General features: G+C 44.3%; 1 protein-coding gene and 1 pseudogene across 3 annotated transcripts in view; one reads left to right on the top strand and one right to left on the bottom strand.

The window, feature by feature from the left end:
• The window catches only part of ZDHHC14 (zinc finger DHHC-type containing 14), a 323,921-nt gene extending 310,805 nt beyond the window's left edge, over nucleotides 1-13,116 (bottom strand). The window contains exon 1 of one of the 3 annotated variants that reach the window (XM_010381547.2): nucleotides 12,072-13,116. In XM_010381547.2, the coding sequence (XP_010379849.1) occupies nucleotides 12,072-12,316 (245 nt within the window). In that variant the 5' untranslated portion in view covers nucleotides 12,317-13,116. The remainder of the gene's footprint in view (nucleotides 1-12,071) is intronic. The other 2 variants (XM_030928562.1, XM_010381546.2) reach the window with 2 other exon arrangements.
• A 225-nt stretch (nucleotides 13,117-13,341) lies between these two features.
• Nucleotides 13,342-14,556, top strand: LOC104676673 (annotated as a pseudogene).
• The last annotated feature ends 2,829 nt before the right edge of the window (nucleotides 14,557-17,385 follow it).

Below are 17,385 nucleotides of genomic sequence, written 5' to 3'. Positions count from 1 at the left end.
TTTCTAACCTCGCCTTGGAAATCACATAGCATCATTTCTGCCACATTCTGTCCTTCATATGTGGGCTGGCCCATATTCCAGAGGAGAGGAATCAGACTCCACCTATTTATGGGAAAAGTGTCAAAGAATCTGTGAAATGATTGTGAACCAGAACCTCAAGTATAGACACAGAGAGGAAGAATGCAGTTTAAGAGACACGGAAGGAAAGGAGGCGCAGAGCCTGATGGCTACCGGTAGGTGGGAAGGGTGGAAGTGAGAATGTTCCCAGGCCACAGTTCTGCAACCCAGAAAATGTTCTTTCCTGAGAGCGGTGGGGCCCTGAGACTCTCCATTGAGAAGAAACTGCAGGCCATTCAGCTTTCAATGACTTGCTTTCTGGAAATCAGAGGACACCTCGGCAGAGATCTCTACAGGCAAGAGGAAATGCCAGGTCGGGGGCAGGTGCTTTAAGCAGGGGACAGAGACATAGAGATGAAGGTCACATTTGAAAAGGCCAGAGCAACCACCAGGACCGTGCAAACTTGCTTAGGAAAGTAAGACAGGCCAGAGAAAGAGGAACAAAGTTAATTAAAAGCAAGCAAGAAAGAAGAGATACATGATGCAGGGGAAAAGGAAATAACTAAAGGTAAGTGGGAGAGGAACATCCTAGAAGTTAAAGAAAAAGTTTCAAAGAAAGAAAAAGTAGTCACAGTATCTTATACCACGAGAGATGGTACACTTACGAGAGATCTTATGAGAGAAAGGGAAAAGTGAAAACTGAGAAAAACACCAGATTATGTCAAGGAAGTAGCCAGGAACACACATTTTAGAGGCTCATTTCTATGATCAGTACAAGAAGGACAATCATTTATCAGCAAGTAGAAGTAACATCTCAAATAGACTCTGGTATTTAGTGTTAAAAATAAGCTGTTGCCTTGTATTCATGAGCCATGCCTGAAAACCACCAAAAGATAGCAGACTGATAGAGCTCAAATTCCTTCCCAAGTGGGTTAGATCGCCATTCCTCCACTGATAAGATTATCTCAGGGCAAGTCACAGGCAGGGCCGTTGGCTACACCCTCCTCTATCAGCTGCCTTGCTGTGCCCCGCCTCATTCCCATGGCTCTCAACAGCATGGAAGTCAGCAGTTTTTAAAATCTAGTTTGAAGATGTACAGAAATGATTATACTGCTGTTTTTAAATGGTGCACTAAAGTGTGCTTAAGTTGTTCTAAAACAGGCTGGATGCGGTGGCTCATGTCTGTAATTCCAGCACTTTGAGAGGCTGAGGCAGGCGAATCACCTGAGGTCGGGAGTTCAAAACCAGCCTGACCAACATGGAGAAATCCTGTCTCTACTAAAAATACAAAATTAGCTGGGTGTGATGGTGCATGCCTATCATCCCAGCTACTCGAGAGGCTGAGGCAGGAGAATTGCTTGAACTTGGGAGGCAGAGGTTGCAGTGAGCTGAGATGGTGCCATTCACTCCAGCCTGGACAACAACAGCCTGGGTAACTCCATCTCAAAAAAATTTTTTTTAATTGTTATAAAATAAGAAAGTGCCATTGCAGTTGAAAGCAAGTCTACGTCCAAAGTCTCTAGAGGGGGACAGGGAGGTCTACCCTAAAGGTATGTTAGCTCTAGCTATGAAGGGAAAAGGAGGTAAAGGCAAAAACAGACCTAAATGAAAGATCATCTAACTTCTACAGATAGGAGGATTGGAGTCAAGGGGGATCAACACACACACACACACACACACACACACACAAATCTTTCTCTTCATTCTGGGTCCAGTCGTGGCAGAGGAAACAATTTTTTTCTCTCAGGTAAGCACCAAAGACTAGAAAGTCTACAAGAGCAGAGGCCTGGCTGGTTCAATCAGAAACCCTTGCTGTCAAGGCTTCCAAAGAAAGCTGGCTACACGAGAAGTCCCCACACACACATGGGGGACTGTACACACATTAGGTATGAGATCAGAGAAGAGCTTCAAAGCACAAAATATTATAAGGGATAAAGAAAAGAAAAAAAATTAGCTTTCTTTTAAAATCAAGAAAAACTGGCATCAAATTAAGCTAGGAGATGAAGATCTGTGATAAAGTACCTCACTCATCATAAGGATATACATTTCTATAAACCATGCTCTTAATTGTATATAACTTCAATGATCAGTTGATAGCTAGGACTTATCATTGTAATAAATATTTTAATATCACATAAAAGCCAATGAATCCCATGCTAAATTCTCTCTCACTTATCCAGGCCTAAGCATTTGGTTCTAGATGTCATAGTCATTGGCAGGGCACATTTAAGAGGATCAAAATCTGTAAAATGGAGTCTTGCAGATTCTGCATTACATACAAAATGACGGCAAAGGCCAAGAATCAGTAAGAAGTCAAAGAAAGAAAGATTAAAAAGCATATGAGGAATAAACTGGGCATATTTACACAAATCAAATCCGACAGCAGTAAAAATGAATTACATATATATGCAACAACATAAATGAATCTGAGAAATACAGTATTAAGTTTTAACAATCACAAGTTGAAAGTTGTGAGAGCAATCACTCCCACTGTAACAATGAGAACAAGCCACATTAGCTACAAAAGCATAGTCTGAAAAAAAATCTGTCAGGGAGCTTAGAATGCAAAGAAGCCTAAATGTGTCAAGTCCTTCCCAAGAGAAAAAAGGCCAACAGCTGCTTCCTTCCCCAGCAAAGCAGCAGGAAGAACAGGAATCCACCATAAACAGGAGTGAGGAGAAATCAGCTAAATTTTTAACCCACATTAATGGCCATCTGTGGACTGCCATATGAATTATAACTCCAAGGAGGCCTAGCCACCAGCCACTTTTTCTTTACCAAATGATCTTTACCAAAAACACAACAAAACTACACCAAAGGCTAGGGGTAGGTCAGGAGACTAGAGAGACATCTTCTCTAAAGCCTACAGGACCTAGCTTCAAGGTATGGTATCAAAGGGTCAGAATGTAAAAACTGAGAAAGTCACTCTGAGGCACTCCAGGCCTTCACTCAGACCACTGCAGTAGCCCTCCAAAAGCTGTGGCACAGCAGCTGTGCAGAGATTTCTTGAGGTACAGAAACTTGATGCAAGACTGAACACAAAGACAACTCCCCAGTGACCCAAAAAGCCAGCAGTCAGGCTGAAAAACAGAAATCTCCCACAGTTTGGTAAGTTGCTCCTAGGCTGTAAAGCGTTTAAAAACCTCCAGAGTTTTTCCAGGGCTCAGATCTCAAGCCCTGCTAAGGGGGAAGTCCTGATTCTGCCCTCAAAACATTTGAAGCCAGTGATAAAATGAATCTAACTGAAACTTCCCCAAGGCCCAAACCTGTTTCCGTTACAAACTAGATTCACTCACGCACACTAGTGTCCTGAAAAACATAATTTAACTTACTATAGACTTTATAATTCTCTTACATACAATGTCTGGCATGCAATAAAAAAATCACAAGCTTGAAGGAAGAAAGAAAATATAACCCATAATCAAGAGAAGAAACAGTTCAAAGAAACAGATTCAGAAGTGATGTAGATGTTGGAATTATTAAAGGATGATTAATAAACATGTTAAAGGATCTAGCAGAAAATATTAACACAACCATGAACAGATGGAGGATTTCAGCAGAATAATGGAGACTCCTTCAAAACTATTTTTTAAGTGTAGAAGTGCTCAAAATAAAAAAAAATAAGATATCAAAATTGACTTAACATAGAAATATTAAACTTGAAGACAACCCGACAGGAATTATCCAAACTAAAACACAAAGAGGAAAAGAAAATAATTGACAAAAACATGGAATAAAGTATCTAAAAAGTATGGGACTATATAAAATGATATCATATATAATTAAAGAAGTACTAAAGAAATATTTGAAAAAAGAATGAAAAAATTTCCCAAACTGATGAAAGATATCAATCCACAGATCCAAGAAGTTCAGCAAACCCCAATGGGATAAATGTACAGAAAACCATACATAGGCATGTTATCATATTCCAACCACTGAAAAAAAAATAAAGAGAAATCAGCTGGAGAAATATCACACATGACATATGGGGAGAAATGCTTAAAAAAAAATAACAAGTTCTCATCAAAAACAAGAGATCAGAAGACAACGGGCTAATATCATCAAAGGTCTGATAGGAAAAAGACTATCAACCTAGAATTCTATATCTAGTAAAAATATGCTCTTAAAATTAAGGCAAAAATAAACTTTTTCAGAATAAGCAAAAACCAAGATAATTTGTCACCAGCAGACTTGCATATAAGAAATGCTGAAAGTACTTTAAGCCAAAGGAAAGTGATATAATTAGAAGAAATGAAGGGTACCAGAAATGGTAAATACATGAGGATAAATATAAAAGTCCATTTAAAATTATCTCTATTTAATATATTTACATATGTACATATGTGTTATATCTTATACATGTGTATATGTGTTTTAAAATATATTTATTTTACATAAATTTATTTTTCTTTTAAATACTACTGATTGTTTAAAAATAACAAAATTTACTGGCTTTATAGCATATATGGATATAAAATATATGACAATTGGTACAAAGGGTGGAATGAGTAAGAGGAATTATAATGTTTTCTATTTCTTGCATTATTTGTGAATAATAATACTATTATTTGGAGATAGACTGTAATAGGTTAAAAATGCACATTGTAATCTCTTAAACAACTAATAAAAATAGCACAAAGAAACGTAGCCTAAAATTTTGCTAAAGATAAAATGAAATACTAAAAATATGCAATTCATCTAAAAGAAGTCAAAAGGTGGAAAAGAGAAACAAAATACACATTAGTTAAATAGAAAACAAATACCATGATGATAAACCCAACAATATTGGGACAAATGGCAAAATCTCAATGTGGACTGTTGTATCCACGTTAGATTTCCTAAAACTGATACCATTACTATTTATGTGGGAACATCCTTTTTCTTAAAAATTACATGCAGAAGTATTTGGATGTAAAGGAACATAATATCTGCAACTTACTCTTCAATGGTCTGAGGGGGAAACTGTTAATAGCAAGATTGAGGGAGAGAGGGAAAAAGAAATAGTTGCAGAAATATGTCAACAATTGATGAATCTGAATGGAGAGTACACAGAGTTCTTTAGTCTTGCAACCTTTCTGGAAGTTTGAAATCATTTCAAAATAAAAGTTATGTCATCTGCAGAATTACATGGATTCATGAACAGACTGCCTTAAATCCTATGCTGTGATGCTATCTTATGTTAAATCCATATAAAATCAATGTCTGCATTTTTTAAAAGACTACATATGGCATGATACCATATTTGTAAAGAAAAAAAAACCAAACCAAATAACCTATTGTTTGGGAATACACACACTCAAAGTCCCTGAGAGAAGACAAAGCAAGGTGCTGATAATTACCAAGCTCAGACTGTGACAACCTCAGGGAGGGGCAAGAAGATGGGACTGGGCCAAGACAGAGGACTGAGTAGACTCAAAGCATTGGTGTTGATGAGCTTCTTGGTTTGGGTGGTAGTTTCATGGCTGCTCTTTACAGTATTTTACTTCAAAACTTGCAAGTGTTACATATCATCTTCTGTATTAATCTCACATTACATTTTTTAAAAGATGGAAATTGGGGAGGTAGAAGATCATCCAGTTTATAAAAATAAGTTTGAAATGGAACCAACCTTCATATTTAGTGATGAACTGAACAAAAGCATTAGGTTAGTCCCCAACTCTTATCTGAATCAACTGACATTTTATTAGATCCAAATTCCTGGATATAACTAATTAAGTATCTATTGATCACCACTGTTTTTCACTTTCCTAACAACCTCAGCTATAAAACAACAAATGCACTTCCTTGCAATTTTTAATTTAAATTTTCTTGCTAAGACATAATAACTCTGCCATGAATAAATTATGTGCAACACTGTACTGAAAAAGAAAAAAAATCCAGGATATGCAGATATGGCCCATTAAATAATTAACCATCATTATCTTATTATAGGAACCTAGAGGAGTCCTTTCTGCACAATTTAGCATCACTTCCCACTAGCTAAAAGGGAACACAATAAAACATATGTAGTCAATAGTATCCTTAAGAGTTTTATTAGATAAATTCAATTGTCCAAAGTGAAGAGCCTATAAAATGAGAAATTATTCTAGGTGCTTGTGGTTGTTAGGTAACATTCAAATATATCCCAGAGTGCTTTATTTGCTTAAAGCATTTAGTTCAAAAATAAATACTAGAAAGAAGTCTTGATTAGCTAAGAGAACATCCCAGTGTTATCACTAGTTTTCTAAACAACTAAGAAAAGCTTTTCCTTCTGCTTTAATTAACACACTTGAATTCAGAAGAATTACATCAAATAAAGTTTCTGAGGCAAATGTGTTCTACAAGACATTATTAATTATAAACTTTATTAATGTACAGAGCTTTACAAAACGCAAAAACTAAAGCACAAGAAAGGTATTTTCCGAAGTGTTTCAATATTACCATTACTTCATTAAACAGCAGATATTTACTGGGAGCTTGCTATTATAGACCAGGTACTATTCTAAGCCCTGGGGATACAGCAGTGAACAAGGTCAGTCCCTACCCTCAAGAAACTGACATGTGTTGATCACGTACACAAATGAATGGGTTAGTGCTTTCATGTCAATGGATCATAAGGTTTTGAAGTCACCTAAAGTTCTCGTGAAACCACAGTGGATTATAAATGTCCTTGGCTCCATGTACTATGTTCCTAGGAACTGTCCTGTGGTAAGGTTCTGAGGGTCATGTATTGTCTGTATCAACCCCATGGCGTTCTATGATGCACAGCATGGCCAGCACTTGGAAAAAACAGATGAGACCCTATGCAGATGTTTTCTGAGATGGTGGAGAGGTTGATGCAGTTCTGCATGGTCAGGGTGTGGTAAGAAAATATGGGATCATTATGTTATAAAGGCAGCACCCTCTACTAGAAAATAAAAGTTACCCGTCTATAACAGAGACGTTCTTGGAAATGACACATTTATTATCAGGGGAGAGCCCCAAGTTCCATCTTCAAAGCAAACATGATCCCAGTTCTACTGACTCCCCAATTATTCATCATTTGTTTCAGAGGAATTAGCTAAATGTAAAAAGAAGAAGGGAAGGAAGGAGGGAGGAACAGAGAGAAAGGTTTTTTAAACAAAACATCAATGGACTTCTAGTGATGAGAAATTTGAGAATGTCCCCACATTCTCAAGTGTCTGAGCCCCAGGAACACGTCCAAACTTGTCTGTGGTGACAGTGTAGAATGGTGAGACCCAGTCAAGCCCCAGATCTAAGCAGACCTTCCTCACCTCATCTGATGCTGCTGAAAACACAAACCTCACTCAGCCTCCTAGTTTGTTTCCTTCATTCTACCCCAGTAAGCAAGACTATGACAGTTTAATATTTCAGGACCAAAGACTTTTTATTTTAAAAATTACAACTATAAACAAAAGCAGGCTGTATGTGTGCATATGTCAGGGAGAAGAAGAAATTGTTAATGTTCACTGATCTTTTCAAATTCTACTTCTGGGAATGTGAGAATGACGACATTGCATAGACAGCCTTGATGAGACTCTTAATAGCTGCAAAGAGGGTGAGCTGTCTGGATAGCACTGCCGTCGACTCCCCACCTCCCCTAAACACAGCTATGAAATGCTGTCACTTTTCATCAGTACTCCACACAGCGCATAAAGACGCCAACAGACAAGCAGTCCCTCCTTGCTTGAGAAAGAGTACAGTATTGCATCTGGTTGCTTCTAGTAGCTTTCTGTACTGTCTTCACTGTTCTGGGATGGTGGCTTCAAATACAAAAATGAAATCCAGTCTGGATAAGGACAGATCCCCAGACATCCCTGAAGGACTCCCATTCTGAATGGGTAACAGCAAAGCCACAGCTTCACAGAGGCTCCTTGGACTCATACAAAGGAGCTTATTTTATTTTTATATTTTTAAATTTTTATTTAAAAACTTAGAGATGGGGGTCTCACTATGTTGCCCAGGCTGGTCTCGAACTCTTGGGCTCAAGTAATCCTCCTGCCTCAGCCTCCCAATGTGCTAGGATTAAAGGCATGAACCACTGTGCCCAGCCAGGTCTTTACTTTAATAGCAGACTGCATAGTTCTGAGTTTTTCACAGTCACAGTTGCTTATTAACCTACATGTTCCCTTCCTCAAAATGCTCTCCAAAAAGGGTGACCAGAGTCCTTGCGGGGGCTACTTCTAAGGTTTACTCTAATAATATGAACCATTTATTGAGCCCTTGCTATGTACCAAACACTGGTACACAGCATACCATATACTGTACTGTATATACTATACTGTATACTATGCAGAGTATACGTTTTCCATTTAATCTTCCCATCATTTAAAGGTAGATTATTATTAATCTCAGTTTACAGACTGGGAAACTAAGACTTTAAAAAAAACAATCATTTGCCCAGGGTTATACTGCTAGTAATAAGCTTAGGGTCTGTCCTTCCAAAATCCATGCCTTTAACCAGTACTCTAGACTTGAACGAGGAGCAGCACAATTAGTCAGAAAGAGCACTGGCTTTGCAGCCAGAAGCCTTCCCACTAATTAGCTGTGCGACCCTAGGTGACTAACCTCACCAAGCCTCTGTCACTTCATCTTAGATGTGGGAATAATCATTTCTACCTTGCCTTTCTCCAGGGGTTGAAGACTGTATCAACACCTGTTGCTGAGTTCTAGTAAGTTCATTTCTCTTGGACAAACTTTCTTGTCCATCTGTTCAAGGTCAGGAATGAGAGCTGGGATGAGAGAAGAATTGCAGACAAGGGAGGGCTAAAACTAAATGACTAGGTTATTCGTTCTTCTTGTCACACATTTTATTTGCTTTTGTGTAACTGGCGAAACACAATTCTAATGTTTGACAATGAATTTTACTAACATTAGAAGCTATCTAGACATGATAGCCAGGTGCGGTGGCTCATGCCTATACTCAGCACTTTGGGAGGCCAAGGCAGGAGGATCACTTGAGCCCAGGAGTTTGAGACCAGCCTGTGCAACACAGTGAGACCCCTATGTCTCTACAAAAAATACAAAACTTGGCTGGACATGGTGGTGCACGCCCACAGTTCCAGTTACTAAGAAGACTGAGAAGAGAGAATCGTTTGAGCCTGGAAGGCCGAGGCTACAGTGAGCCATGATTGTGCCACTGCACTCCAGCCTGGACAACACAGTGAGACTCTGTCTCCAATAAATAGCTATCTGGACATGATGGTCAGGTGCAGTGGCTCACACCTATAATCCCAGAACTTTGGGAGGCCAAGGCAGGAGGATCACTTGAGGCCAGAAGTTCAAGACCAGCCTGGGGAACATAGGCAGACTCCATCTCTATAAAAAATTAAAAATAAATTTTAAAAAAGCTATCTAGACATGAAATTAAACAATCAAAATAGGGGACCACATAGTATGTGTTCAATAAATAACTAGAAGAAGGCAGGAGAAGGGCAGGCCAGGGGTAGGCAGTACTGGCATTTCTTCTGGATCTCACTTAGGGATTGGCCTGTTGGTATTTTCTTTCTCTGCATGGGGTTAACTTGTTCTTTGGTCTTTGGCAAATTAATTTGGTCAAACTGGTTATTTAACTTATGAATAAAGAACTTGAAAACAATGCAGTGACAAATATTCTCAACTAAACCATAATATTCTATAGCTTGAACAGCCTCTGATTTTTCTGAACAGAGGCATCATACAAGGACGGGCCTCTTGCTTTCTTGAAATGTCAAATTGCCTAGTTGAAGCAACACCCATGGAGACCAAACACACACACATATACACACATACACTCCCACAGAGCTGATATAAAAAAAGATGCTGCAAACAGTAGCTAATAAAATCCCAGCACACACATTTATTCCTACAGTCATCAGTTAACACAACACTGACGCAGAGAAAGATCCCTAACAACCTGCTAGTGAGGACTTTTGGGAACTCTTGAAAAAATACACGCAGAGATCAAGAAACGAAAATGAATTTATGATGGTTTGGTTAGAAGCTATGTTTGAATGAAGAAAATAAAAGATGTTAAGTAATAACTGGGGGAATCCCTAACCATACAGTGGGGATTTGGGTATATACAGAATATGAAATATTCATCATTCTCCATGGAGCACACTTGTGGCTGAAGCTCTGCAACAGAACCACAAAATTAACCCATTTTCTCCACAGTTAAAATCGCTAAAAAGAGCAAAAGTGCCGATTTGGATCTGTTCAAGATTAAAAAAAAAAAAAAAAATTAGGAACACAGTGGATACTCTGCAACTAGAGGAGCACCTGTAACTAAATCCGCCATTAAAGAGATGGCATTTCTGTTAAACCACATGGCATCATGGCTCCAGTGCTGGTGTTTATCCTAACACATAACATAAACTCATGGGGAACCTCTGTGCCCCTTCTTCCTGTTTCCAGGGTCTGTAAGGACAAGAGGCTGCTCTCAATGGGGGCCCATGGGAGCAACAGCAGCATAAGTAGAGTGTGTCTCCTTGCCACTCTGAATGACTGTTCACACCCTTCCCCTCCCGTCCACAGGTCCCCCACTGACTCTACTTACTAGTGTCAAACAGATACAGAACCTAAACATCAAGGGGGGACCCGGGGAAGTGCACACACCATCGGAAACGGGGGAGAGGAGTTGTGTGTGAGAAGGACTGGGGAAGGGGAATTTGCTTAAATCTGACATCCTTCTCATTGCCTGGTCTAACTCAGTCCTGTTAAAACTGCTCATCAGAGCAGTGTCCAGATACAAAACGTTTCTCCTGAGAGTCAGAGGGCTTTGAGTGACAAGTATTACATTGTCAAGAGATCATTCATTTCCAATTGAGACAGCATTTGGAGGAGCAAAAGCCCGGCACAAAATTAGAGCCTATTAATCCTACTCAGAAACAAAAGTAAATAAATTCAAAAGGTTTTAATTAAGCCTACCCAACAGGAGGAGGCGGAGACTGAAGGAGTACCATGCCCAATAATAACCAGGATTTGGGAAGCCCAAAGAAGAACACCCTATAAATATATTGCTTTTTTTAAATTCTGGGGGGAAAAAAGTAACTCCACCTTTCATTGAACATAGGATACCAGAAATTACATAAGGAGTTGCATTCCAAATGTTGCATGCAAAGAGAGCAATTGAAATTGATTGGAATGTGGTTTAACTGCTTTATCTAATCACTGTTAATAAATAAGACCTTTCATTAGCTGGCAGGAGGACAGTTGCTACTGGTCAATTTGATTTTCCTGAAAACGGTGAAGACTTGCATGCACTTTTTTTTCCCCCAGATATAATCCCTAAAGTCCAGACTCTTTCTGGAATCAGAAGTTGTCTCGTAGTGTCATCCTCTTCCTTAACAGACCTAAGGTCTCCTTTCAAGTGTTCCCAAATTGTTTGTTTTGGACACTTTTTATTGCAACCTTTTTGAAAGTGAAAAGTTTAGAAACCTCATGGCAAATAAGAAATTGTTAATCCAGAGTGAGCATGTAGGAGGCTGGAGAATGAAAGGATCTATCCAGGGCACACTAGGTAGCCGATACTTTGAAACCTGAAATAACCAAGATTCCTCAATTATTCGTCGAAGTTACATGGGAGATGTAGTCAACTGAGCTTAAGAAGATGCCCTATATGTTGTCAGCAAGGGGGGAAAAGTCAGTTCTAGGTATCCCTGACTTAGGAATCTATCGCACCCCACCTTCCCACGGCAGGCTACATCTGGGTTGATTTACTGGGTTCCCAAACTCGATTGAGAGCGCCCCAGGGATAAAGGACCGGCGGCCCCACCTGCTGGGTCCCATCCGTCACCTGGAGCAGGAAGGCCTGGCCCCCCTTCCAAGCGGACCCCTTCCCTCCCTGCTCCCAGAAGCCCGGCCCAGAACGGCATTCTTTCTGGGGACCCAAAAGCAATCAGACATTTAAAAGCAAAAAGAGGGAGCCCGGGCTGGCATTATATAACAATTTACAGTAGATAAGGCTTCTAGAAACCGAAAGCAGCCCGAGGAGGGGCGGGGGACAGGGAACGCGAGGGCAGCGCGGCGTCGGGGGAGCGGCCGCAGCCACTTACTCGAAGGCGAAGAAGAGTCCGCTAGTGACCAGTATGAGGACGAGCGTCAGGTAGAAGACGCCCGTCTGCCGGGCCATCATGATCCTCCCGTTGCAGAAGAACTTGTTTCTTCCCGGGAACACCTCCCATTTCCTCCGGGCCGCGATTTTCTTCTTCTTGTGGGGCGACTCCATGGGGGAGGAGCTGTGGGTGCTGATCTGGCTGTACTCGCAGTCTTTCATGGGCCCGCCGCCGCCGGGAGGCATCCACGAGGGCAGCCGGCTGGGGGCGCACACCCCCAGGAGCCCCCCGGCCGCGCGGGCCCCGCCGAGCCACGACCGCCGCCGGCCGCCCAGCCGCCCCCCGAGCCGCGGCGCCGCGGCCCCTACAAGGGCTCCCGGCTCGGCGACAACTTTGCCGAGGACACCCAGGTTAACCCTCCGGGGAGCCCAACTGTCATAGCAGAAAGCCCCGCTCCGTGGGGGGACGGCGCTGGTCCGCAGCCCGCGGCAGCGCTCCTCCGTCGCTTCCAGCCCGTGTCCCGGGGCGCGGGGCTCAGCCCAGCCGGCCCCCGGGTCGCCGAGCGCCCGCCCCCTCGCGTGGCTGCCCGCTCGGCCCCGCAGCCCCCAGCTCCCCAGCTGCGCCTCGGCTCCGGCCCGCCGACCCCCGAGCACTGCGCCCCGAGGGGACACGAGGCGGCGGCCCCGGCTTCCTCGGGAGCCACTTCTGCGCCGCGGCCAGGTTGGGTCCACTCCTTCCTCCGGCGGCGGATCCTCCCAGGAGAGAGCGCTAGCGACTGGGCGGCCGCGCGCGGCACCGGCAACCCCTCCCAGGGGTGGGGACAACCACGCACGTTTTTCTGTCAGGAGCCTCTCGCACCGCGACCCGGTGTCGCTGTGCCTGGCAGCCTAGTCGAGTCCACGGCCCCCGCGCGGGGATGCCCGGGCCGAGGGCGGCGGCGGCTCGCGGGCCGCGCGGCGAGGACTCCCTTGCTCCCTCCTACCCGGAGGAAGCGGCCCCGGCGAGAGGAGGGCCGCGGGGCCACCGCACAGACACTTGTTTGCAAGGCTCAGCCCCGGCGCGCGCGCGGCGCTCGGAGTGGGTCCGCCTCCTCCGGGCCGGGTGGGCGGTGGCCCCGCGCCTCACCCGCGGCTCCTCCTCCTGCTCCTCCTCCTCCTCGCCCGCGAAGCCAGGGCACCGGCGCAGCGGGATTCCAGCCCCAGTCCCCTCGGGTGGGCGCCCTGGGCTGTGGAAGGCGCGGGGGGCTCCCCGTGGCATCGCCCGAGTAGGGATGGGGTTGGACGCCCGCGGCCCCGCCGCGCCGTGTGCTCCTGGCCCACTTCAGTCAGTCTCGCGGCTTCTCCCGGGTTTATCCCCCGCAGCAGCTGCCGCCTCGGGACACGCTCATTCCCACGGCCACCGGCAAGCCAGTCCGGGCGACTCCCCGGGAGCTGAGGAGCCGCGGCGGGGAGGTGACCCTCCCCGGCCTGCGCCCCCCTTCTTCCTCCTCCCCAGCTGGGCGCGTGGTCGCGTCGCCGAGGGACTCTGCTGATGCCCGAGGAATGGGGTGGGGTGCCGGGTGCCAGGATAGGGAGAGGCGGCCCGAGGCCGGCCTGAATCTGGGACCGGGCTGCGGGCGAGGGTCTCGGGGCCCGGCTCGGCCGGCTTCCGGGCCCAGAAGGGCAGAGGAAGCGGTCGGGGTCCCCTCCGGCCCCGGCCTCCCTCCCGGAGTGGAAGCCCCTTGGAGGCCAGGTTCTGGGTTGCTGCCGCCCAGCCTTTTCGGTCTCCACTTCTCCCCACGGACGTTCACAACTGCTCGCTTTATTTCTCCATTTCCTCGTAGAGCCCCCTCGGCAGCGGAGGGATCGCGTGCTTCTCCTCTCGCGCCCGCGCCTCCCTCCTTCCCACCCGACAGCCCAGGAGCAGCTGCGGGCGCGGCCCTGGGACTGCGGCAGCATGGGACGCCTGCTCGCTCACGCCCTCCCGGGCTTTGCTGCGGGTCCGAGCCCCCGCAGAGGTGGGCATAGCCCGGGGCCGAGGAAAGCGAAGGCAGCTGGGCGGGGACGCTCGATTTTCCGAGCCCCACTTTCCTTTCACAGCCCACTGGGATGTGTAGTTCTTCCGCCCGCCGGCCGGCGCCGAGGGAAAGCACGACGCGGGGCCTTAGAAACTACAAGTCCCTGCATCCCCCGCGACAAGGGCAGGAGAGGCGTGGTGCCAGGCGTTCTGGGGCTGGGTGATGGGAGAGGGGAACCAACAAAGGGTGTTGTGGGGAACGGTGCCTTCTCTGTACTGGGGAGTTTGCACGTTACACATGTTCTTTGTCTAATTTTCACCGGAACCCGGCGAGGCATTATTGTATCCAGCTTAGGGAAAGCTTAACTACTGGCCAAACATCACAAAGCTCCCAAGTAGTAGAGATGGCATCGAACTCAGAGCCCTAAGTATGTCCCTTACAAAGCATGCATCAGTGAGCAGTGTCCAAGGGGGATGAGATTGGCTTATCCAGGAGGGCCAGTTGGGAGGAGCTTCCTGTAGTAAGGAAAAAGTGATGGGAATAGCAATTAGAGTATGACATGAAATTACAAGGAGTTTTGAATAAAAATGAAATTTACAGGGGTCCATTCCAAAGCCGGTTAGAGTCTAAGGAGAATGGATCTTAAGCACACGATAATAATTGGGTTTTAATTATTTTAGATATTGTATGAGAGACAAGTATATTACAGGGACAATTAAGTGCTTTGTGGCCGGACTATTTTTTAAAAACCAACTGGAAAGCTTCAGACTTTTCAAGTGAAAGCTCTCATATGCTTTCCTGTCCTTTAGCTAATGAGATCAACGGGGTATTATTCTGTTTATTGCAAGCACCTTTTCTGTGGGTGTCCAATTAATATAATAGATCCATTGATTTTATGGCATTAAAAAAGACTCCCACTCTTATTCTCAATGAAACCGAATTTTTCAGGCATTATGTTTATGCTTTTAAAAAGTTCTTACTTGTCTGTTACAAATATGTATTAAAGTATCTGCCAGTGAAATAATATAAAGATTGAAATGTGCTTTAAAACACACCAGCCCATCCACTCCCCTCCCACCCACCCAGCCCTAGACATAGAGATGTAAATGAAACAATTGGAAACTATTGAAAATATTTGACCTCGGGTGAGGTATACTTATTTATTGCTGCAAATTGCCACAAACTTAGTGGCCTTAAAACAAGACAGATTTTTCTCACAGTTTTTGTGGATCAGGTGTCCAGGTACACTCAGTCCTCCAGTTAGGGTCTCACACCTGCCATCCAGGGGCTGGCCAGGCTGCGTTCACATTCACTGGAGAAGAACTGGCTTCCACTCTGACTCCAGGCACAGGCAGAATTCCTTTCCTTGCAGCAGTAGGACCGAGGGCCTGGCTTCTTGCTGGCTGGAGACTGGAGACTGTCCTCAGCTCCAAGAGGGAACCTGCAATTCCTAGAGGTTACCTGGACTTCATTGTCACTTGGGCTTTCCGAGCACAGTCACTTATTTCATCAGGCCCCCAAGAAGAGTCCCCAGAGTAAGTCTTCAGCAAGACAGAATTTTATATAACATAAAGCAATCCCACACGGGCAACTTCAAATGTGAACATTCTGTTGGCCAGAAAGCATGTTTTGCACACACTCAAAGGGAGAGGAGTACACAGGGCATGAACACTAAGGTGAGGGAGCACCCTGGAGTGCATCCACCACAGTGTACAAGAGGATCCATTATGCTATTCTTACCTACCACATCTACTCGTGGTTATGTTTGACATTTTCCATAATAAAAAGAAATGAATTAATTTTAAAATGTTACCTAAATTTTCCACAGCAAATAAGATATTACTGATATGATTTCTAAATAAGCTGATACAATCGTCTGTAGTTGTCTTCCTGGGGATTACCTATTTCTTCCCACTCCATGTGTACTAAGACCTCTGCAGTTAATTCACTTATATGGGTTACTCTCACCTAAACCCGTTCACTAGAACCCGGTGTGTGATAGCTGCAGAATTCACCTCACCAACTACAGTTGATCTTGAACAATATGGGTTTGAACAGCGTGGGTGCCCTTAGACACGGATTTTTTTCAACCAAATGCAGACGGAAAATACAGTATCCTTGGGATGAGAAATGCGAGTATTCAGAGGGCAAAGGCCAACTCTTCCTATATGCAGGTTCTGTGAAGCCTGTTTAGGGGCCTGAGTATGTGCAGATTCAGGTGTACGCAGATGATTCTGGAACCAATCTCCTGAGGATACTGAGAGACGAGCGTAAAACCTACTGTATAAGGTATGGTAGAGTTTCTTCATTTATTTTACAGTTATCTATTTCAGGGCCTAGATTGTGCTAAGTAGAGTTTTAGCAGCAGCGATGTAAAAAGATCCAAGATAGAAGCTTATATTTGGGGATTGGGGGAGAGGTGGAGAGAATAAACAAATAAATGACTAATAAGACAATTTCAGAGAGTAATTACAAGAACAAAAAAACAAAGCAGGGTTATGGGATGGAGAGACTGGGGTCGGGCAAAGAATTGAATGATGAGAAGCAGCAAGTACCAAGCCCTCAAGGCAGAACAACCTGGAAAATTCTAGAGGTAAAAAGAAAAACCAGTCTAGCTGGAGTGGAGCGAGGGCCAGGGAGAGAGGGAAAAAGGAACAGGATCAAGGAAGCATCTGAAATTGATTCTGTGTGCACCAGCATCAATTCTGTATGCTTCACTCTGTGCCCACCATCGGTGTAAGTGTTGAGGGGTCTGAAAGAAGAATCACCATCTTTGCCCTCCAAGAATGTATAGATTCCAAACTCTAATGCTAGAGGGATGTCAGCGTATCTAGAATTAGAGATCAAAACATTTATTTGGCATACAAGGACACTGAAAAGTCAAAAGACCTGCTAAAAATTCCTTGAGCATGCCTCGCCAATAAGAAATAATCCGAAAATGAGTCTTGAATTTAATTGAAAGAGTGCATGATCAACTTTTGCTAAATCGAGTTTAACCTAATGCTGTCTCTTTACATATTTTAAGTTTGGGCTAAAGGTTTCTCTGTACACTGTGAACTGTAGCCTAAATGGAAGTGTAAACAGCGTGTGATCTACTCAGGTGTCAATTACTGGGTTTTGGCCACTCAAATGTGGCCAACTCTTCAAACCATGTTCAAGTGAGACAAACGCCGAGCTACAACCATCTGGCTGTTTCCTTACCTCATTTCCGCTTTCTGTACGTCACTTTCTTTTTTCTGTCCATAAATTCTCTTCCACCACGCCGCCGCACTGAAGTCTCTGAAGCTACCCCGGTTCAGGAGGCTGCCCAATTCATGA

Source organism: Rhinopithecus roxellana, chromosome 4, assembly GCF_007565055.1.
Source record: "Rhinopithecus roxellana isolate Shanxi Qingling chromosome 4, ASM756505v1, whole genome shotgun sequence".
Taxonomy (NCBI): domain Eukaryota; kingdom Metazoa; phylum Chordata; class Mammalia; order Primates; family Cercopithecidae; genus Rhinopithecus; species Rhinopithecus roxellana.
The sequence above is the reverse complement of the archived record's forward strand: the minus strand, read 5'-3'. Positions and strand labels throughout refer to the sequence as shown.